We start from the raw sequence: 22,489 nt of genomic DNA, 5'->3' as shown, positions 1-22,489 counted from the left end.
GAGAGAGAGGGGTTCATACAGACACACTGACTGGACACTCCAGTACATTAACACTGCACTGAGAGAGAGAGGGGGGTTCATACAGACACACTGACTGGACACTCCAGTACATTAACACTGCACTGAGAGAGAGGGGGGTTCATACAGACACACTGACTGGACACTCCAGTACATTAACACTGCACTGAGAGAGAGAGGCGTTAATACAGACACACTGACTGGACACTCCAGTACATTAACACTGCACTGAGAGAGAGAGGGGTTCATACAGACACACTGACTGGACACTCCAGTACATCAACACTGCTCTGAGAGAGAGAGGGTTTCATACAGACACACTGACTGGACACTCCAGTACATCAACACTGCACTGAGAGAGAGGGGGGTTCATACAGACACACTGACTGGACACTCCAGTACATTAACACTGCACTGAGAGAGAGGTTAATAAAGACACGCTGACTGGACACTTCAGTACATTTACACTGCACTGAGAGAGAGGGGTTCATACAGACACACTGACTGGACACTCCAGTACATTAACACTGCACTGAGAGAGAGAGGGGTTAATAAAGACACGCTGACTGGACACTCCAGTACATTTACACTGCACTGAGAGAGAGGGGTTCATACAGACACACTGACTGGACACTCCAGTACATTAACACTGCACTGAGAGAGAGGGGTTCATACAGACACACTGACTGGACACTCCAGTACATTAACACTGCACTGAGAGAGAGGGGTTCATACAGACACACTGACTGGACACTCCAGTACATTAACACTGCATTGAGAGAGAGAAAGGGGTTCATACAGACACACTGACTGGACACTCCAGTACATTAACACTGCACTGAGAGAGAAGGGTTAATACAGACACACTGACTGGACACTCCACTACATGAACACTGCACTGAGAGAGAGAGGGGTTCAACTGTTCGCATCCACCAGAGAGGCATTTACAGCTAAACAAACGTGGTTTTCTGGACTAAGTTGCAGACGTATCTTGAAAAAGAGACCAATATTGATATTTGTTTTGAGGAAAAAGATGCTATGTTAAGTTTCAGCCCCATCGAAAAAAATATGAAAATTTCGGTTGTAATAAATTTAATGATTATAATGGCACACTATTATATACATAAAATGAAGTGGTCCGGGAAGAACCCTTTGTCTGAGCATTTTAAACTGGATGTACGGGGGTATTTGCGGAGTATTTCGAAGTGCAAAAATCTGAGAGCGGTGCGGACATTATTTTAATTTAACGTGTTTAATAGTTTTTTCATAACTTGAATCTATGTAGTAATATGTACCCCTGACGACCTTTTTGTCTTGAATTGTTATATGTACGCTTGTTTGTATGGCCATTTTTGTTCTTTTGTTAAGCATAAAATAAAAAATAAAAATAAAAATAAAGCAATACAGACGTGGGCTGGTGTGCGGTGCATAGCAACAGTCACTAAGGCAGCGGGGTCAGACCCGGAACCAATATGGAGGAGCTGTTCCTGTTGGAGCTGCAGCTGCACGATCGGTCTCTCTCTCTTTTTTTGTTGTTGTTGTTGTTGTTGCGGATTGTCTTTGAAAGATGGAGAATCGCCGGTCGATTCTGGAAAGCGAGCTCCACTCTTTCATGCAGGTGCTGCTCAGATCGATCGTGTACGAAGTGGCAGACGTTTTTGGAAACAGGACGTCCGACTCGGAGGACGAGTTTCAGGACAAACTCCGCGGCGTCGCCCAGATCCTGGTGAGACGGGCCGTGTTTAAGATCACCCAGTGTGTGGAGGAGACTTTCGGGACTGAGATGGCGCAGATGAAGGAGGAAAACGAGAGGCTGAAGGTGAGATTGCAGCTGTGGGAGAAGGAGCCGGGAGCAGGAGGAGATCGGGGACAGACAGATCGTGATGGACACACGCCTCCCTGTGAAATCGCTGCAGAGATAAAAGAAGAAATGGACGTGAAACTGGAGCTGTCAGGTCAGTGGGGTGACTTGTATGAAGTCAGTGTGTGTGTGTTTAAAACCAGCATCTTTAACGTCCTCACTGGTGAATATCTAGTGCAGAGATGCGGAGTGAAGTGGGAGAGACCTGTGTGATGTTTCTTACCTGGAAACTGAAGTGTTGTTATGGTGCTAAAAGTACATTAACAGGACAAAACACGTCGTTCAGACTCCGTAATCGTATGACATATTAGAGTTGACTATCGTAGCGTTGAACCTACGTTCATACAGACACTACCGGACTGGTCATAGTATGTATATATGGATATGGTTGTAATACTATATTGATTCCTCTCTCATTGCAGTGTTAATGTAATAAACAGTGTTCAGTCAGCGTGTCTGGAATGATCCCCCTGTCAGTGCAGTTTTAATGTACTATAGTGAGCTGTAATGTAGTGTACAGTCACTAAGTGTGTCTGTGTTTTATATCTCTCTCTTTTCAGGTACTGTAATGTCCAGTCGGTGTGTAGGTCTGTATTCAACTCCCTCTGTCTAATTACAGTGTAAATGTACTGTGTTTGTCTAGTCAGTAATTGTCTGTATTAACCCCTTTCTCTTAGGGCAGTGGTGTTCATGTACTGTAATACCCCCTCTCTCAGTGCAGTGTTAATGTACTGGAGTGTCCAGTCAGTGTGTCTGTATGAACCCCTCTCTCTCTCAGTGCAGTGTTAATGTACTGGAGTGTCCAGTCAGTGTGTCTGTATGAACCCCCCTCTCTCTCTCAGTGCAGTGTTAATGAACTGGAGTGTGCAGTCAGTGTGTCTGTATGAACCCCTCTCTCTCTCAGTTCAGTGGTAATGTACTGGAGTGTCCAGTCAGTGTGTCTGTATGAACCCCTCTCTCTCTCAGTGCAGTGTTAATGTACTGGAGTGTCCAGTCAGTGTGTCTGTATTAACCCCTCTCTCTCTCTCAGTGCAGTGTTCATGTACTGGAGTGTCCAGTCAGTGTGTCTGTATTAACCCCTCTCTCTCTCTCAGTGCAGTGTTAATGTACTGGAGTGTGCAGTCAGTGTGTCTGTATGAACCCCTCTCTCTCTCAGTGCGGTGTTAATGTACTGGAGTGTCCAGTCAGTGTGTCTGTATGAACCCCTCTCTCTCAGTGCAGTGTTAATGTACTGGAGTGTCCAGTCAGTGTGTCTGTATGAACCCCTCTCTCTCTCAGTTCAGTGGTAATGTACTGGAGTGTCCAGTCAGTGTGTCTGTATGAACCCCTCTCTCTCTCAGTGCAGTGTTAATGTACTGCAGTGTGCAGTCAGTGTGTCTGTATGAACCACTCTCTCTCTCTCTCTCTCTCTCTCTCTCAGTGCAGTGTTAATGTACTGGAGTGTCCAGTCAGTCAGTGTGTCTGTATGAACCCCTCTCTCTCTCAGTGCAGTGTTAACGTACTGGAGTGTCCAGTCAGTGTGTCTGTATGAACCCCTCTTTCTCTCAGTGCAGTGTTAATGTACTGGAGTGTCCAGTCAGTGTGTCTGCATTAACCCCTCTTGTCTCAGTGCAGTGTTAATGTACTGGAGTGTGCAGTCAGTGTGTCTGTATGAACCCCTCTCTCTCAGTGCAGTGTTAATGTACTGGAGTGTCCACCTGGACAGAGACTTGGGTGAAATCTGCTTTTTTTTATTATAGATCCTTTTCACTCTGTGGTCAAAGAGCTCGTGGGTGCTTTACGGTTTGTTTTTCACCTTTCATGTACATCAGGTTGGAAAGTGAGCTTTAGCGTTTTCATTTAAAGGCGGTTATCAAAGTATTGATAAATCATTAAAGATCCGTTTCTGTGCTCTCTCAAACACGCTTTTTCTGCACGTATCAATTCCTTTTGAACTGTACTCTCAGCCCACGTTAAAGGTCTTGTCCTCCTGTCCTGTGTTTTTCAGGGTTAGAGGTCAGCGCTCTCCCTGACTCTGGGGACAGGGCTCCTCTTGAACAGCAGCACAGCGAGGAGGAGGAGGAGGAGGAGTGGGGCTCCAGTCTGATGCAGGAGACAGAGCTCACCGCCGCACAAGGGAAAGAGACACTCAGTGAGCAGCAACACACAGAGAGCAGACAGAGTGTGGAGGATCTGGACTCTGTGCCCTTGATGAAGACAGAGCCTGAGAGTGAGACACCTGGACTCTCATCAGAGGACTTGACAGAGAAGTTTAATAATCTAAATACCGAGAATGTTTCTGAAACTTTTAACGAAGTGGACTCTGTATCTGTTAACTGGTACAAAGAGGACAGACTGAATGAACTTCAGTTAATTCAAAATGATGTTTTTAATCCTTTAAAGATGGAGAAGGAACCCCAGATGATTCACACTGCCGAGCAGCACACAGAGGGACACGAGGAAGAGAGCCCAGCTCGGTTTCAGGGCACGACACAGGATCATTACAGGGAGCAACTGGACAGTGAGAAAGCACAGCACAAGCAGGGGATCAGGACCCCTCAATCGAGGCCCTGCTCAGATGGAGGGGACAAACCGTCATTGCAGCAGAGACAGGAGCAGCGTCTGTCTCAGTCCAGCCCCCCAAAACCCCGTCAGCGCCTCCACACAGGAAACCGGCAGTTCAGCTGCGCTCAGTGCCAGAAGAGCTTTGGCACGTCAAGCCAGTTAAAAAGGCACCACCTCATTCACTCGGGAGAGAGACCGTTTGTCTGCAGCCAGTGTGGGAAGAGTTTTAAACACTCAAGTAACTTAAAAACCCACCAGAGTCTTCACACAGGAGAGAGACCTTTCAGGTGTAGTCAGTGTGGGAAGAGTTTTGGTCACTTGTGCCACTTAAGGAACCACCAGCTTATTCACACGGGCGAGAGACCGTTCCACTGCAGTCAATGCGGGAAGAGTTTTAATCGGATCGGGCGCCTCAAAGTCCACCAACTTATTCACACAGGGAAAAAACCTTTCGGCTGCAGTCAGTGCGGGAAGAGTTTCAGCACATCAAGCAATTTGAAAAGGCACCAGCTCGCCCACACCCTGGAGCGATACGCTTGCAGTCAGTGTGGGGAGAGTTTTAGTAGGTCGAATGAACTCAAAACACACCAGCTCGCTCACACCGGGGAGAAACCATTCGGCTGCAGTCAGTGCGGGAAGAGTTTTAAACACTCGTGCAGCCTGAAAACGCACCAGCAAGTTCACACTGGAGAGGGATACAGCTGCAGTCAGTGCAGGAAGAGGTTTAGCCGCTCGAGTGACTTAAAAACACACCAGCATATTCACACGGGAGAGAGACCGTTCAGCTGCAGTCAGTGCGGGAAGAGGTTTAATCACTTAAGCAACTTAAAGACCCACCAGCGCATCCACACGGGAGAGAGACCGTTCAGCTGCGGTCAGTGTGGGAAGGGTTTTATTAAATCGAGCAGCTTAAAAACCCACCAGCGCACCCACACGGGAGAGAGACCGTTCGGCTGCAGTCAGTGCGGGAAGTGCTTTAGTGAGATGAGCAAATTGAAAAAGCATCAGGGCATCCACACCCGAGACCGTTCAGCTGTCGTGTAAGACAGCTGGGCGGACCAGTGTCTCTGTGGCTCAGGATCTGCGCCTGTGACTGGAAGGTTGCTGGTTCAAATCCAGCGGCCGGCAGAGGAATCCTACTCTATTGGGCTACTGAGCAAGGCCCTGAACCCCAACTGCTCCAGGGGCGCTGTACAATGGCTGACCCTGCGCTCTGACCCCCCAGCTTCTCTCTCTCCCTGTCTGTGTGTCTCATGGAGAGCAGGCTGGGGGTCTGCGAAAAGACCAATTCCTCATGCCAGAAATTGTACAGGGCTAATAATAATAATAATAATAAACTTTATTTTATATAGCGCCTTTAAAGGTGGCTTCTCAAAGCGCTTTACAGGATGACAATAACAATAAATAAGAAGACTACAACAATAAATAAGAAGATTTCACAAGATAGGAGACAATTATAATTACAACAATACAACAATAACAATAGAGGAGACCGTGGAAGGTGGTATTAAGAAGAGCAGAGGGGTGAAGAATGGAACCAGTTAAGTAAAGGCTTTTCTGAAGAAGAAGGTTTTGAGTCTGGATTTGAAGGAGTTTAGAGAAGGTGACTCTCTAATATCCTTGGGCAAAGAGTTCCAGAGCTTGGGGGCATAGCAGGAGAAGGCCCTGTCGCCCATACAATGTAGACGGGCTTGGGGGACAGTAAGGATGGCAGAATTTGAAGAGTGGAGGTTGCGAGGTGGGGAGTAGGGCGATAAAAGTTCAGACAGGTATTGAGGTGCCAAGCCATGTAAAGCCTTATAGGTGAGCATGAGGATTTTAAAGTCTACGTGGAATTTGACCGGAAGCCAGTGCAAGGACTCCAGGATAGGAGTAATGTGAACACTTGCACTAGACCTGGTCAGGATTCTGGCTGCTGAATTTTGGACATACTGCAGCTTGTTCAGAGTAGATTTAGATACCCCAGGGAGTAGAGCATTGCAGTAGTCAATTCGAGAGAATACAAATATGTTGATCAGCAGCCACAGTTAATGATAGCATAGGGCGTAGTCTTGCGATATTTCTAAGGTGAAAAAAAGATGTTTTGACAGTATGCTGTACATGTGGGTTGAATGTTAAGCCAGAATCGAAAATAACCCCAAGGTTTTTCAATTTTGATTGAAGCTCAAGTACAGAGCCATCTACAGACAGGGTTACAGGACTGGCTTTACGAAGGTGATGGGGGGTACCAATAAGCATGACTTCAGTCTTGTCACAGTTAAGATGAAGGAAGTTTTGAGTCATCCAAATTTTTATGTCAGAGATGCAATTAGATAGAATAGAGACAGCCACATCAGTGTCAGGTTTGGTATGGATGTATATTTGAGTATCGTCAGCGTAAAAATGAAAGCTGAGGCCATGTGATCTTAAAAGCTGACCAAGTGGGAACATGTAAATGCTGAAGAGCAAGGGGCCCAGTATTGAGCCCTGGGGGACACCAGACTTGACAAGACCAATTTCAGACCTGTACCCATTGAGAGAGACAAAGTGACAGCGATCAGTGAGGTAAGACTTAAACCATTTGAGGGCAGTGTCAGAGACTCCAAACACAGTCTCGAGACGAGAAAGTAAGATGTTATGGTCAACAGTGTCAAAGGCAGCACTGAGATCAAGAAGGATGAGTATGGAAAGAGAACCACAATCAGAAGCTATTAGGAGATCGTTGGTGACTTTGACTAGGGCGGTTTCTGTGCTGTGAAGTTGACGGAAGCCAGATTGGAGGGGTTCGAAAAGGTTGTTTGTCATGAGGTGGCTATGTAACTGAAGTGTGACAGCACGTTCTAGAATTTTAGAGAGAAAGGGTAAGTTGGAGATGGGGCGGAAGTTGTTAAGATTGTTGAGAGCCATGTTAGGCTTCTTTGGCATGGGGGTAATAGCAGCAGTTTTGAGGACCGTTGGTACAATGCCGGTGCTCAAGGATTCATGTATTATATTGAGGACAATGGGACAGAGAGAAGAGAAACAGGACTGGAATAAAGTGGTGGGAATGGGATCTAAGATAGATGTGGTGGGTTTCATGCGCGTAACTAGTTTGTTTAGGGATGCTGAGTCAAGAAGAGAGAAGCTGGAGAGACGGGAACCAGAGAAGTTGGATGAGGAGGGAGGAGGTATGGAAATTATATCCGTAGTGGAGAGAATGTGATGCCGGATGTTGTCAATCTTAGAACTAAAGAAATCTAAGAATGTGTTGCAAAGTTGTGATGAGGCAGGTAATGTGGTAGGGCAGTTTGTCTTGAGCAGTCTGTTGATGGTGGAGAAAAGATGTCTGGGATTGTTTTGGTGATTTTCAATGATGTGAGAGAAGTAGGTGGATCTAGCAGACTCTATAGTAACCTTATAATCAGATAAGTAATCTCTCCAGGCCTGATAATGTACATTTAGGCCGGAAAGATGCCACCTACGCTCAAGTTTGCGAGAGGCTGCCTTCATGAAACGCAGATGGTCATTGTACCAGGGGGCAGGGCGAGAGAAGGAGATGGTTCGAGTTTTTAAAGGAGCAAAGGTGTCGAGGGTAGATAAAAGAGCATTGTCAAGTAACTGTATTTTGTCCTCTAGAGGGTCAGAGGAAGAGAAACGGGATAAGGAGGACAGAACAGAATTTGCAAACCTTGGGTGATCAATTGATCGCCAGTTGCGGAAATTTACAGAGCGTGAGGGGGAAGTGTTAGAAACAGGTAATTCCAGATTGAAGAGAATAGCAAAGTGGTCAGAGAAGCCTAGATCAAGGGGGGAGCAGTGGGAGACAAAGGAGTCAATTGCAATAATTAGATCTAAGGTGTGTCCTTTGTTATGTGTAGGGGTACAAACAAACTGAGTAAGGTCAAAGCATCCCAAAAGAAAAAGGAAGTCTTTAGCCAGACTGGAAGAGGTTGAATCAATGTGTATATTAAAGTCCCCTAGAATAAGGATCCTTTTAAATTTAAGGGATAAGAATGAGAGAAAATCAGCAAACTCACCTAAGAAGACTCCACTGGGTTTGGGTGGTCTGTAAACTGTGGCAATAATAGTAGATTGGGGGATAGAAACATTTAAAACAAGACACTCAAAAGAAGAGGGAGGAGGTATAGCTATAGGACCTAGACTGTAAAAAAGGTTGTAAATAACAATGATGCTCCCGCCTCTGCCTGAAAGACGCGGAAGGTCAAACAAACCATATCCAGGAGGAACTAGTTGGTTGAACAGGAGTCCATCGTTTTGTTTGTGCCATGTTTCGGTTAAGCACAGAAGGTCCAGTTGTTTTTCTTTGATAATGTCACATAAAAGAAGAGCCTTGCTGTTAACGGAGCGGGTGTTGAGTAGCGCTGATCTGGCCAGTCTCGGGGATGCAGGGGGAAGCGGAGTGCGGTCCAGTTGCGGTAGTGAGAGGAGATTTTTTAGATCGGCGCCGGTACGTGATGGACTTACAGACGTGCGCCGAAAGGCAGGGATAGAGACTCCGCAGGCAGACGAACGAAAAAAACGGCGTCCTGTGCTGCGATGGATGTAGCGAGTCGGTCGTAAAATCCCAGTAAAACGGCAGTAATCGAATGTGTCTTTGACCAGGAAGTAGCTTTGTTTTAGTTGAAGAAGTTGCAGTGCAGTGTACCTCAGAGACATGATCGATGAATCGAGACGGGAAGGAAATCCAGAGAAGGCGGTAGCAAGTGGTAAAGGTCTTCAGTTGAGTAAGTTCACAATGCAGTGGAAGTCGCATTTGTGAATTTGTAACGTGGAGCGGATAGCGTGAAGCGGATGAAAATAGATACATTAGAAATCAGTGTAATCGAGGAGAAAAAGGAAAAAAAAACATAAATAAGTAGATAGAAATGAAAAACTGGTGAGAGGAGCGGCAGCCAAATGCACCAGCGTTCCCTCTCGACCGGAACCGGAAGGAAGTAGAATGTTGTAAAGACTTATTAGTGTTTAAATCTCTTACTTGATACAGACATGCGGTCAGTATCCACTGTTAAGTACATGCGGGGCCTGAGACACAGATACACCAGATACACCAAACCAGGTTTCAGTGATTCAGTCTTCTGACACCACAGCCACTGTCCACTGTACTGACCACAGCCCCCAGAAACACAGGAACACAGTCATTACAGCTACTGACCACTATACTGACAACAGCTCCCAGAAACCCAGGAACACAGTCATTACAGCTACTGACCACTGTACTGACCACAGCTCCCAGAAACCCAGGAACACAGTCATTACAGCCACTGACCACTATACTGACCACGGCTCCAGAAACACAGGAACACACTCATTACACCCACTGTCCACTATACTGACCACGGCTTCTAGAAACACAGGAGCGCAGTCATTACAACTACTGTCCACTCTAATGACTACAGCTCCCAGAAACACAGGTGCACAATCATTACAGCCACTGTCCACTGTACTGACCACAGTCCCCAGAAACCCAGGAACGCAGTCATTACAGCAACTGACCACTGTGCTGACCACAGCAGAACAGCCCTCTGCAGTCACACAGTGATATTGACAGAGAGATATATAACAATATCCGGACACAGGTGTGTGGAGGGAGAAGTGAGATGGGTGCTGGTGGACTTCCTGTCAGTCCACTGTGTCTTCTTCCCCATGGGAGGGACTAGCCATCCAATCAAACAGGTAAAACAAAATAAAAATTTCAGGTGTTCTTCTAAAATGTCTTAGTATAAAAATATCCTGTAGACATCTTGATAAGTTTTGTTTCTCTCTCTCTGCAGGCAGTGCTAATGTGAGACTGGTGAATGGAGCCAGTCCCTGTGAGGGCACAGTGGAGATATATCATGGTGGAGAGTGGGGAACAGTACTTCACTATGGCTGGGATCTGAATGATGCTGCAGTGGTGTGCAGACAGCTGGGCTGTGGATCTGCTGTTTCAGCACCAGGAGGAGCTCACTTTGGACCAGGGTCTGGATCAGTCCTGCTGGGTTATATCTCCTGCAGGGGGTCAGAGTCTGCGCTGAGGGACTGTGAAAACACTGAATGGAAACAGTATGGCTACCCTCATATCTATGATGCTGGAGTGAGGTGTTCAGGTAAGAGACAGACTCTTTCCAGTCTCCATCACTGAGGACAATTAAAACTTCTCCACTGACTCTAGAGTCCATCATCATGATCCATCTGTCCATCCTCCCATTCCCACTGCTCCTGTCCTGCTGAGAGCTGAGACAACACTCCTCACTGTCATTGTGTGTCTTTTCTCCTTCTGGATTGTATTTCCTCCAGTGTGTAGAAAACATATTGAAAACTGTCTGAAACCCCCAATCCCACCTGTATGCTTTCTGTTAGGTTTTACTATGGACAAATAATGAGGCCAAAGGAAAGTCTGTAAATGTACAGTATGTGACCATTAGATCTGTAGTGAACAAATGTATTCTTGGTCTTGATTTTGAAAACTCCAGTTTGTCCTCCTTGAAATTCACCAGCATCATTTTCACTCACAGTTCTGCTGTGTCTCACTCACTTCTCCCTTTTCTCTATTTAAATTCAGATTCAAAGAGCTGTATTGATCAAAGATTTACAGCATTGACATTGAACATCAGTTGCTCTTCTCTGACATATTTACAAACATTAGAACAACGATCGCATTCTGTGAGATTGAGTGAAACAAATTAGTTACAACAATATCTAAAAACTATAGAATAAAAGCAATATGACTGATATGTATTCTCAAAAGACCTATTACAAAGGAAAGGAGATTTCTCAGCTTCCTGGTCCATTTGGTAGTCAGTATTGATCCAAGGATCTCATCTACTGTTTCTTCAAGAAAGCTGGGATATCTGGGTAACTTGTTCCAAATTCCTACAATCCTTTAGCAAAGGGGCCCTCAGTTCTCAGTGTACATATGTAACCTTTTTAAATATATATGAATACATTCACATTCTTAGAAAACAACTAAACAATCTGATATAACATCTCTGTTTCTCTAGGGAAAAATGTCCCTCTCCCTCTGTTCCATGTCTTCCAGGGGAGCTTGTGTTGAGCTTTCAGAAAATAAAAACACTTTGTAAATCAGTGTCAAACTGCTCTTTGGATAAACACAAATACAGCCTTCATTTCCAAAGTAGTGTTTCATTATTTACAAAACAATAAAAACAACCCAAGAACATAACCAAAAATGTAGAAGCTAAACTTCTGAATGAGAATCTTCACATGAAGTAATACAACAGGCAGTTAAGCCGCTCACCAGCTCTGTTGCTCTTTAAAATCTCTCTTAAAAGTGATCAGTCCCTTCTTCTGCTCCCATCTCCTCTGGGTGAACTGCTTCCTGCTTTTAAATGTCACCTTACAGGTGACTGAGGATGGCAGATCATTCTCCATGGATTTGACAGGAATCACAAACTTGTCTTGTCTCCACATGCTCACACCTTTACAAATCACAAAAGAATATATAGGCACTTTACCTGACTGGTTAGGAACTTTGATCTCTATTACTGTTTTGATATTCCAGCTCATCGAGGGGTCAGACTGGTCAAGGACAGTGATCTCTGTTACTTTGTTCTGATATTCCAGCTCATCTAGGGGTCAGACTGGTCAGGGACAGTGATCTCTGTTATTGTTTTGATATTCCAGCTCATTGAGGAGTCAGACTGGTCAGGGACTGTGATCTCTGTTATTGTTTTGATATTCCAGCTCATGGAGGGGTCAGACTGGTCAAGGACAGTGATCTCTGTTACTTTGTTCTGATATTCCAGCTCATTGAGGAGTCAGACTGTTTAGGGACTGTGATCTGTTATTGTTTTGATATTCCAGCTCATCGAGGGGTCAGACTGGTCATGGACTGTGATCTCTGTTATTGTTCTGATATTCAACTCATCGAGGGGTCAGACTGGTTAGGGACAGTGATCTCTGTTATTGTTTTGATATTCCAGCTCATTGAGGAGTCAGACTGGTCAGGGACTGTGATCTCTGTTATTGTTTTGATATTCCAGCTCATTGAGGAGTCAGACTGGTCAGGGACTGTGATCTCTGTTATTGTTCTGATATTCAAGCTCATTGAGGGGTCAGACTGGTCAGGGACAGTGATCTCTGTTATTGTTCTGATATTCAACTCATCGAGGGGTCAGACTGGTCATGGACTGTGATCTCTGTTATTGTTCTGATATTCAACTCATCGAGGGGTCAGACTGGTCATGGACTGTGATCTCTGTTATTGTTCTGATATTCAACTCATCGAGGGGTCAGACTGGTTAGGGACAGTGATCTCTGTTATTGTTTTGATATTCCAGCTCGTTGAGGAGTCAGACTGGTCAGGGACTGTGATCTCTGTTATTGTTTTGATATTCCAGCTCGTTGAGGAGTCAGACTGGTCAGGGACTGTGATCTCTGTTATTGTTTTGATATTCCAGCTCATTGAGGAGTCAGACTGGTCAGGGACTGTGATCTCTGTTATTGTTTTGATATTCCAGCTCGTTGAGGGGTCAGACTGGTCATGGACTGTGATCTCTGTTATTGTTCTGATATTCCAGCTCGTTGAGGGGTCAGACTGGTCAGGGACAGTGATCTCTGTTATTGTTCTGATATTCCAGCTCATTGAGGAGTCAGACTGGTCAGGGACTGTGGTCTCTGTTATTGTTCTGATATTCCAGCTCATCGAGGGGTCAGACTGGTTAGGGACAGTGATCTCTGTTATTGTTCTGATATCCCAGCTCATTGAGGAGTCAGACTGGTCAGGGACTGTGGTCTCTGTTATTGTTCTAATATTCCAGCTCATCGAGGGGTCAGACTGGTTAGGGACAGTGATCTCTGTTATTGTTCTGATATTCAAGCTCATCGAGGAGTCAGACTGGTTAGGGATAGTGATCTCTGTTATTGTTTTGATATTCCAGCTCATTGAGGAGTCAGACTGGTCAGGGACTGTGATCTCTGTTATTGTTTTGATATTTCAGCTCATTGAGGAGTCAGACTGGTCAGGGACTGTGATCTCTGTTATTGTTCTGATATTCCAGCTCATCAAGGGGTCAGACTGGTCAGGGACAGTGATCTCTGTTATTGTTCTGATATTCCAGCTCATCGAGGGGTCAGACTGGTTGGAGGCAGTGATCTGTGCTCTGGGAGACTGGAAGTGCAGCACGGAGAGACCTGGGGCTCAGTGTGTGACTCTGACTTCGACTGGCAGGACGCAGAAGTTGTCTGTCGAGAGCTGTACTGTGGGGTTCCCTCACAGGTGCTGAAGGGGGCTCATTTCGGGAAGGGGGAGGGAGAGGTCTGGACAGAGGAGCTCCAGTGTCAGGGAAGTGAATCTCACCTGTCCTTCTGTCCAAAGTCCTCCACAAAGACACAGAGCTGCACCTTGGAGAACGATGTGGGACTGGAGTGTTTTGGTAAGAGGAGAATAATCCATTTCATTTTGTTTTGATGAGTGTTGCTATAGCTCTGTTTCAATACTGGGGATTGGTGTTTAACACTGAAAATTCAATACGCTGATCTTCTGATCAACAGTAACTTAATTATACCTTAAATTACCACCCTTGCTGATGAATAAAGTATTTCAGATTGAATTGGATTGAACAGTAGCACGTTAGTGAGTTACTTGTAGGACAGTAATTTAAAGTTCAGGATTGTAAGTAAAATTGAAAGTGTGATTGAGGGTTATTGCTGGTTGTTGTGTTACACAGAGTTCAGGCTGGTGAATGGCTCAGACTCCTGCTCTGGCCGAGTGGAGTTACAGTGGCTCTTCAGGGACTGGGGAACAGTGTGTGATCTCTACTGGGACCTGAGAGACGCTACTGTTCTCTGTCAGCAGCTGGGCTGTGGGGAGGCTGTAGCAGCGCCAGGACAGGCCTGGTTTGGACAGGGCAGTGGACCAGTATGGGCTGATGTGTTTGAGTGCCGGGACAATGAGAGCCGTGTCTCACACTGCGCTGTCTCTTCATGGGGGAGAGCAGGGTGCTCTCATGGACAGGACGCAGTAGTCATCTGCTCTGGTGAGAATTGGGTGTTTAAAACACAGTAACACCCCCTCTACTTAAACACAGCAGCACACTATTACAGTAGTGTGTACATCTAATAATAATAATAATTGCTTACACTCATATAGCGTTTTTCTGGACACTCCACTCACCACCACCAATGTGCAGCATCCACCTTTTTTCAGCATTTATTTCAGATCATTACACAAATACAGTGAGGACTAAAAATCAGTTTTATATTTATATTCAGATCACTAATGGTTATAAAATGATCTAAAATACAGTATCCAGTAACTAACAACTGTCTCATTTAATTAGTTCTTTATCCCAACAACTAATTCACCAAGAGGCTGAAGAAAAAGCAAGAGTCAGATAGTGAAGATTTATAAATTGTGTTTCTTAGCCCCACACATAGCTGACACTCCGCTGGTGAAACATCACTCCTGTGGACAGAAATGAGAAAAAATATATTCCTTAAATGATTTTATATAATTAATATAATCATTATATTAAATATAATAATTAGAGCCCAATTAAACAGGAGGCTGAAGAAAAAGAGTCAGAAAATCAAGGTTTACAGATGTTATGTATAGTACAGCTTATCCCCCCACACAGCTGAAATGATCTCCTTCCATCTCTTTTACAGCCTCAAAAATCAACAGAATTTCACGTGGAGCAGGTAAGGAGAGAATGAGGACTGTCTCTATCACATTAGTGCTGTTTTAATTGTAGTTTTATTACTGGTGTTAAATTGCTCATCTGACACACAGCTCACACTCTGATTTCTCTCTGTGTGTTTGACAGGTTTCCCGTCTTCAACAGTTCCTTCCTCACTAACACCAGGTATGAACTGGCTCTTGTTCTGTATCTACAGGGCTCTCAGTGTGTTGACATCTCTGTTGCTCAGTTCTATCCTAGACTAAGCTGCAAGGCAGCAGGTGTGTGTGTGCAGTTTGCTCTGTGTCTCACACACACAGTCTGGGTCTTTGGGATCTACAGCAAAACATGTGAAGCTATTGTCTCTGTGCCCAACAGTGGATCACAACAGTAACACATGTGGTATAGTGCTGAAACAATCAGAGAACAGCCCTGAACTGAGGAACAGTAACCATACAGCTAGAGCCACTCAATACCTCACTGATCTCTACTACAGTCACTCAGTAACTTCTCTGCTCTCTTCTAGAGTCACAGAGCTGAGGATGCTCAGTAACCTCACTGTTCTCTTTCAGTCCCGCTGGCTCTGCACCTGGTTGGAGGCACTAACTGCTCTGGCCGGGTGGAGCTGCAGTATGAGGGCTCCTGGGGGACAATCTGTGACGACTCCTGGGACCTGCAGGATGCCCAGGTGGTCTGCAGACAGCTGGGCTGTGGGGATGCAGTGAGTGCAGCAATAGAGGCCTCATTCGGACCAGGGAGTGGCGCCATCTGGCTGGACGAGGTGAACTGCAGTGGCAGTGAGCTTCACCTGTGGGACTGCTGTCACTCTGGACTAAATCAGAGTGACTGTCGGCACAAGGAGGATGCAGGGGTTACCTGTACAGGTGAGGGGAGTCTTAGCACTGTAGGTGAACAAGGTAGCAGATTGATGGAGAAGATACACTGAAGCTACACATATTCTATAACTGTTTAATATCTAATTGAACCAGCTAGGATCATCAGTCATAAAACTAGGATGTTGTGTAGCTCTGTGTGTGTGAACAACACTACTCTTCAATTCAGAACCTGACTTCTTTCATCTCTGCAATCTTATGTTTTACCTCAAGAAATAAATATATTTTTTATCAGCTCCACCGTGGATTCAACTTGCTGTAAAAGCAAAGGAAAAATAATGACAAATCTCCTATCTCTTTCACAGGTTTTTCAGAGAGAAGAGCCAGTCCAACAACAGCTACAGGTGAACAGAAATCCTCCTTTTCATTGATATCTCCTGTCTTCTTGTCTCTTCAAATTCCCAGTGTAGCTGTAGTGTCTCCTCTCCTCTCTCAGTGATTTTCTGACAGTGTTGATGTAGCATCCTTTACAATTCTATGTTGATATTGGATTAACCCCGAGGTCCTAACACCTCCTGATGGGAAACTCAGGGAATTTAATGTGTTAAAGCCTGTATGAGCCCACTAGCACAACTCCTCATCCCTGTTCATCCCCTGTCTCCTTCTCCCTCAGGCAGCACCAGGACAACACCCCAGACACAGCCGCTGGGAGGTCTGTCCGTCTCACCCCTGGCCCTCCTGCTGATGGGGGCTCTTCTCTTCGTGGTGCTGGCCCTGTTAGTGGGGCAGCTGATCCAGAACAGGAAGCTAAGGAAAGGTAGAGAGGGAACTTACCATCCACATACTGACCTCTAGTGGCCATTACTGTCACACAGAACTGATCTATATTGGACTTCAGGAAAACAATCTTCTCTAAATGATCAATTACATTCTGTCTAATTTAATGTGGATTTTGGATGTGAACAGTTTAGTAGGGTAGAGAAAATGTAGGAAAGAGTGTAAGTAATTACAAAATCTGAAGAAATTTGCAGATGTGTAGAATTATAACATTGATATGCACAAATATTCAAAAATGTTTAGCAGTGAACTGATTTGCTTGTACTCCTTGTAACCCTGAGTGTCTGTTTCCCTACACAGCCCTATCTGAAGGAGCACTTGCCCCCTATCATGATGCCGTCTACGAGGAAATAGAGTACAAACTGGCCAGAGAGGGAACCTACAGCGCCCCCAGGAGAGGTGAGTGGAGAGAGTGTTCAGGTGTGATTGATCTCCACCCTCTGAGGACAATCTGAGGATGTACACTTGTAGAAAATGTCACTCAGCTGGTTTCAGACAGTAATTTTCTTTCTCAAGAGGTACGTCAAAGTGAGTAAAGAAAATCAGCACAGCACTGTCCCTGATCTGACTTATAAACACAAACTCTGTGTTACTGTTCACACCCTGGCTTATCTCCCAGTAGAGGACAGTGAGACTGCTGTCTGACTGCAGGTATTAGTGATCTGTCCTCCTATTCACAGGGAGATTCTTCTCTGACGAGCTGCCCTCTGGATACGATGATGTGGAGGACAGTGAGGGAGACCCAGTACCAGGTGAGTGGAGATGGAGTCACGGGACTCAGTGTGGTAGTGGGGGATCTTCAGTCCAGTACTCACTCTCACCTCAAACCAGGCTGACATTTAGAGAACTTGAATAGATAATCCTGGGTCTTACAAATATGACCACATATGTTTGTGATACCTTATAAACTCTGCTCATTGCTAGCCTGATCTCAACAGATCACAGAGGCTGAGCAAAACAAGACCTGGTCAATACTGGGATGGGAGACCTTTAAGGGAAAGTCAGGATGCTGACTAATTGGTGTTGATTGAGTAGGAGATGGTGCCTCAGGTCCAGAATTCAGTACAAGTTTCCCAGTGTGATGACTGGGGAAGAGTATGCTGTAGAAACTCTCTTTCAGATCAAATGTTAAATCACTGACCCTAGAGTCGTGCCTTAATTATACACCACAAAGCATTTAAAAATGTACTTCACAATAACCAAATAGAAAATGTGACTTACTTAATTTACTTTCTGTTTCATACAGACAGTACACACAGACATCAAAGTGTTATGAAAGACTGAAGTTATTGTAGCTATGTGGTGAAGTAAGTCAGAGTCCTGAAGTGTAAATTGTCTGTATCTCTGTGTGGTTCAGAAGAATCGATACCCTCTCTGAAAGAAGAGGCCCCAGAGTACTATGACGATGCTGTAACTGTACCTCAGAGCCCAGATGCCTTGTCAGGTGGGTTATTTCAGTCCAGTCACATGGAGAAACCCTGCACCAATCCGTCTGTATTATTGTGCTGTTTGGTTCCCCTTCCGATATCTCAAAGTGTGCACATCACTACTTTCTCTGTCCAAATACAGCCATCATTCAGTGTTCAAATCTAGTTTTAAATTTATAACGGAAGTGAATAGGAGTGGAAAAAAGGATCCCTGATCTCCTGTATTTAAAGTCCGGTGTTTTAGTTCCCAGTGTGGTCCGTTTGGTTATTCTCCCTCCTCATTGGTTCATTAATTCATCCACCTTGCCGTATTACATCATTCATGATCAGCTTCTTGACCAATCAGAACTCACCTTCTTCGGTATTTAACTTGGAGGTTTTCAGAACGTAGGGGCCGTTTTGCTCAACTTCGGTTCTGCTTGGCTCCGCTTCAGCTTCTTGTTCCTCTGTTTTCGTTCGTTTTGTTTTGTGTTTGTGTTTCCGTATGGCTTCAGCTTTGTTAGTTTGTGTTCTTCTCCTCCTTGTACTTTAGTTTATTTGTATTATCCTTTGTTTCACCATTACCTTGCCCAAACATGTTATATCAACCTCTGTGCTCTTTTGTACCCCGTTCCTTGTGTCTACACTCGTTTTCCCTTTTCTGAATTAGTAGCTCACTTGTGTATTTGCGTGAACTTTTGTTTAAAGGGTTAGTTAAGTTTGTTGTTGTATTTAAAATCTGATGTGTGACAGTGAAACTGTGCTCTGTGTGGTTCAGGAGAGCTGATGTCCTCTGTGAAAGAAGAGGCTCCTGAGCATTATGATGATGTCATCACTGTGCCCCAGAGCCCAGACACAGTGTCAGGTGAGTTATTATAAATAAGACTCAGGAGTACCCTCTGTACCAGCCCACAGTAGCCTTTGTCATTAGAAATGAGTTTCAACCTAATTTCACCCCAGCAAATAAACACTAACTTGAAAAGAAGAGCTCTCTTACAGGCCAGCCTGTGTCAGAATGACAGAGACATTACTGACCTGCTCTTCTGTTCACAGAGAGACTCCTCTCTGATGAGACACACTCTGAATACAGTGATGTGGGGGACAGTGAGGAAGATCCCACTTTAGGTAAAGGGGGCTACAGCCAGGGGGCTCAGTGTGGGTGAAGTAGTTCAGGTATGGGAAAGATGACCCCCAGTAATCAATCTCTGCGCCACTCTCATCCAAGACAAAGGGACATCAGGCATTTTGCAGTAGTAGTGTCCTGCAGGGATAAATAACAGCCAATACAGGCTAAGAGACTGTACTCGTACAAGGTTAGATCTCATAGATCAGAGTTTCATTGAAACCCACCTACTGTCACACCCAGCCAATCAGATGATTGAGATTGATTGGCTGTTAATCAATTCAGAGAGAGTGAGGTCTGGGCAGAGCAAAGCTTTATATTCCCCAACACCAGGAATTGTGTTCTCTGACTGTGGAGAGAATTCCTATGTTCTGAAAATACTGTAGTTTTAGAGAATTTGTGTGTCATGAACAGAAATAAAATCTGCACTGAATCAGGAATTCATCCTAAAAGATACAATTTTATTTGAAAAAATGCTTAATGTTTTTTGACTACAATATTGTAAAAAAGCTATTCTATATACAATAACTAACACTAACAGCCATTTATATCAAAGCAGATCTCTCAGATATGTTCTATTACACTTGTAGTTTCTCATGCATGCTATGGTTATATCAATAAAATGTATATTGTTTATTTAGAATGCATGTGTGTCAGACTGTGATCATCAAGTACTGTAACAATTTGCTCTTACAATTTCAGATTGTTCCAGCAAATTAAAACCCCCATTCACTATACTGTTGTGACTATGGAAGTGTTTTTAAAAAATGTAGATACACCTGGCTAGAGTCAACATTTCCAATTCTCATGGACTTCAATGCAAGGAGATGTTAGCTGACATGTAGGGGTGTAAGATTCAGTGATTAAAGCAAACATAATTTTTACCTTAGTGAAGTTCCTGGTACATGAAAACTCCTTGTCCAGATCAAGCAGAAAGACCACAACAGAGTTTAGTATTTGAACCGCATTAAGAGAGGTTGCCATTCTGTTGTTTTTAGAAACTTTAATGTCTTGTTTAGAGACTCCCTTGGCAAAAAAACAGCCTCTCCTGGCATGTGGGAGCATTTTTAGAAGATAGGCTGCCATTCGTTTTATAGTATCCGGGTTCATGGAGAGGTGTATGTAGGTGTAGGTCATATTCTGTTTGGTTTAAAACAGCAGCTATGCCTCTCCTTTTGGCCTGTGTAGGTATTTTGTAAATGTTGAATACTTGGTGGCAGTTTGGGTTTTTCTGGGTGGTTAGGATGTAGGTCTCTAAAGCAACTTGTAAGTAAATGTGTACATGTGTGCTGTATGTTTATGCCATGTGTTGTTAAGTGTGTATATTGTCATTGTTAGCAAACATTTGTTTAACGAATTGTGCCTGAACTATTCCTTTTTTTCCCCATAGCTGTGCAAAAGATCAAAGAACTCATCTTTCTCTAACACTACCAAAAGCTTGGGCATATTCTTGGCAAAATCTTTACAAGTTTGAGGTTATGATTATTTTAATTGTTATTTTATCTAGTCACTTCTGATATTCACCATTTTCATAACTCCAATTTGTAACAATACTATTTTAATAGCTGACTCATTTGACAAACCATGTTAGTCAAGGCCTGATTTAATTAAAACATTAATTTTATGACACTATCTATTTCCACACAGTTAATAAACAATTACTTCTTATAGATTTTAAAATCACACATATACAATTTCAAAAATACATACTGTACCCATGATTACAAATGTATGGGTCTAATTTTAATGACCTCCTAAACCAAAAATATCAGCTAACAGAGTTATCCCTGTCCCTCAGCTGTCCACTGCCCGTCTCTGAGTCTGTCTCGTTCTGTCAGGTGTCCCCCACACTGGACCTGGAGTGGACAGGGTCCTGCCCACATTGCCCTCTGAAGAAGGAGCTCCTGCCCCTGCCAAGACTGACTATGACGATGTTGGGGATGAGTCTCAGGAAGAGGATGGGTGCTGTGAGACTGACAGGGCTGTCTGGGAGAAGCTCCTCCTGCAGATCTAGACACAGAAGAGCTTCACCAACAGAGTCACACAGCCTTAGAGCAGCTCTGAGGAAATGTTTATACATTTTATTAAAGTTTTGTTTTGCAATAAACTTTTTAGAAACATTTTTGGTATGTGCTTTCTAATGTTTCATATTTAGACTATCACAAATTAAGTAGCTCCTGGCCACTCACAATGATAAAATCACCCCAGCAGAAAAGGAAACTTAAAGAGGTGTGACAAACTGACATTACAAAATTCATGATCATGAAAGAAAAGGCCTTTTTAAACTTCTTTCCTAAAATGGCAACAGAATGTTTTTGGACTGTAGGAGGAAACTGGAGCACCTGGAGGAAACTCATGCAAACATGGGGACAACATACAAGCTCCACAAGGATAGCACAGCATATCAGAAATTAATCACAGAACTCCATCACTGCATGGTAGCAGTGTTAACCACTGGGCCACCTGTAAAATAAGTATACTCCCAAAACAGGAAGAGAGTGTGTAAAACAATATTCTATATACTTTTACTCTGGACCTTTAAGAGTTCATTTAACCTTTTGTCTGCTGAAGATGTTAGGAACCTGCTTTTAGGGAAAAAGGGAATTTTCTAAAACTAACAAGTAATTATTTACAGGACACATTTCTACATATAAGCAAAATAACAATAAAATGTGTCTTAGCTTCTCTAATTATGTGAATTCTATAATACTGACAGAATATTGTACTGTATTCTAGAGTCTGAATAATCACCAAAGCACAATTTAGGGATTTGGGTGACACTAACACAAGAGGAAGACAACATGGAAATCCACAAGATTTATTTTCCAACAGTGTCACTCAATACTACTGTACATCACAGAGGCTGATCTATTCCCCCTCATTATGTAGACTGACATGCTTGTGATGAACTGTTCTCCTGCGATAGTTAGCTGCAATCACCGACTCAGGCATGATGTTCATACTCCCTTCCTCTTCCAAGGAGGACTGAGATAGAAAATCAGCGACTCAGACTCTTTTGTCCACTCCCAGAAAGCCAGGACACTTAATTGCGAGGCTTTCTATTCAAGTTAGAAAAAATAAACTTCTCTAAATTAAATTTTATGCCGCACAGAGAGAACTTCTTCCATGTGGCTGGTTACACCAATGTGTGGGTCTGTTCCCTGTATGGGCCCGAAGATCTCCTTCTCTTTTGCCAAAATCATCTGTCTTGATATTTCTTTCAATGTTAATTAAAATGAGAGGCTGGAATTAGTAGCTCTGAGTGATTG

General features: G+C 44.0%; 1 protein-coding gene across 18 annotated transcripts; it reads left to right on the top strand.

Moving 5' to 3' along the window:
- The first annotated feature begins 1,469 nt into the window (after positions 1-1,469).
- On the top strand, positions 1,470-21,340 carry LOC148824643 (uncharacterized). Of its 18 annotated transcripts, none has more exons than XR_016091819.1 (18): positions 1,476-1,973; positions 2,440-2,466; positions 3,867-5,297; positions 10,174-10,488; positions 13,462-13,776; positions 14,071-14,379; positions 15,011-15,043; positions 15,169-15,207; positions 15,594-15,905; positions 16,220-16,258; positions 16,528-16,671; positions 16,992-17,090; positions 17,372-17,443; positions 18,049-18,135; positions 18,876-18,962; positions 19,151-19,222; positions 20,611-20,695; positions 21,059-21,340. XR_016091819.1 is itself a non-coding variant. In XM_088926411.1 (17 exons), exons 1-17 carry the CDS (start codon positions 1,586-1,588, stop codon positions 21,232-21,234), a joined length of 3,840 nt encoding a protein of 1,279 aa, XP_088782537.1. In that variant the 5' UTR covers positions 1,476-1,585; the 3' UTR covers positions 21,235-21,340. The 18 variants fall into 18 exon arrangements, 15 of the variants coding, with proteins under 15 accessions (XP_088782533.1, XP_088782540.1, XP_088782536.1 ...); XR_016091820.1 differs by having other exon boundaries at positions 21,019-21,197; XR_016091822.1 differs by lacking the exon at positions 19,151-19,222 and having other exon boundaries at positions 21,059-21,144.
- The last annotated feature ends 1,149 nt before the right edge of the window (positions 21,341-22,489 follow it).

Source organism: Atractosteus spatula, chromosome 10, assembly GCF_055471065.1.
Source record: "Atractosteus spatula isolate fAtrSpa1 chromosome 10, fAtrSpa1.hap1, whole genome shotgun sequence".
Classification (NCBI taxonomy): domain Eukaryota; kingdom Metazoa; phylum Chordata; class Actinopteri; order Semionotiformes; family Lepisosteidae; genus Atractosteus; species Atractosteus spatula.
The sequence above is the reverse complement of the archived record's forward strand: the minus strand, read 5'-3'. Positions and strand labels throughout refer to the sequence as shown.

Coding starts and splice junctions, on each gene's coding strand:
- LOC148824643 (XM_088926405.1), top strand. CDS start 1,586: ATGGAGAATCGCCGGTCGATTCTGGAAAGCGAGCTCCACTCTTTCATG. Junction 5,298..10,173: donor AGAGAGACCGTTCAGCTGCG/GTCAGTGTGGGA, acceptor CTCTCTCTGCAG/GCAGTGCTAATGTGAGACTG. Junction 14,380..15,010: donor CGCAGTAGTCATCTGCTCTG/GTGAGAATTGGG, acceptor TCTCTTTTACAG/CCTCAAAAATCAACAGAATT.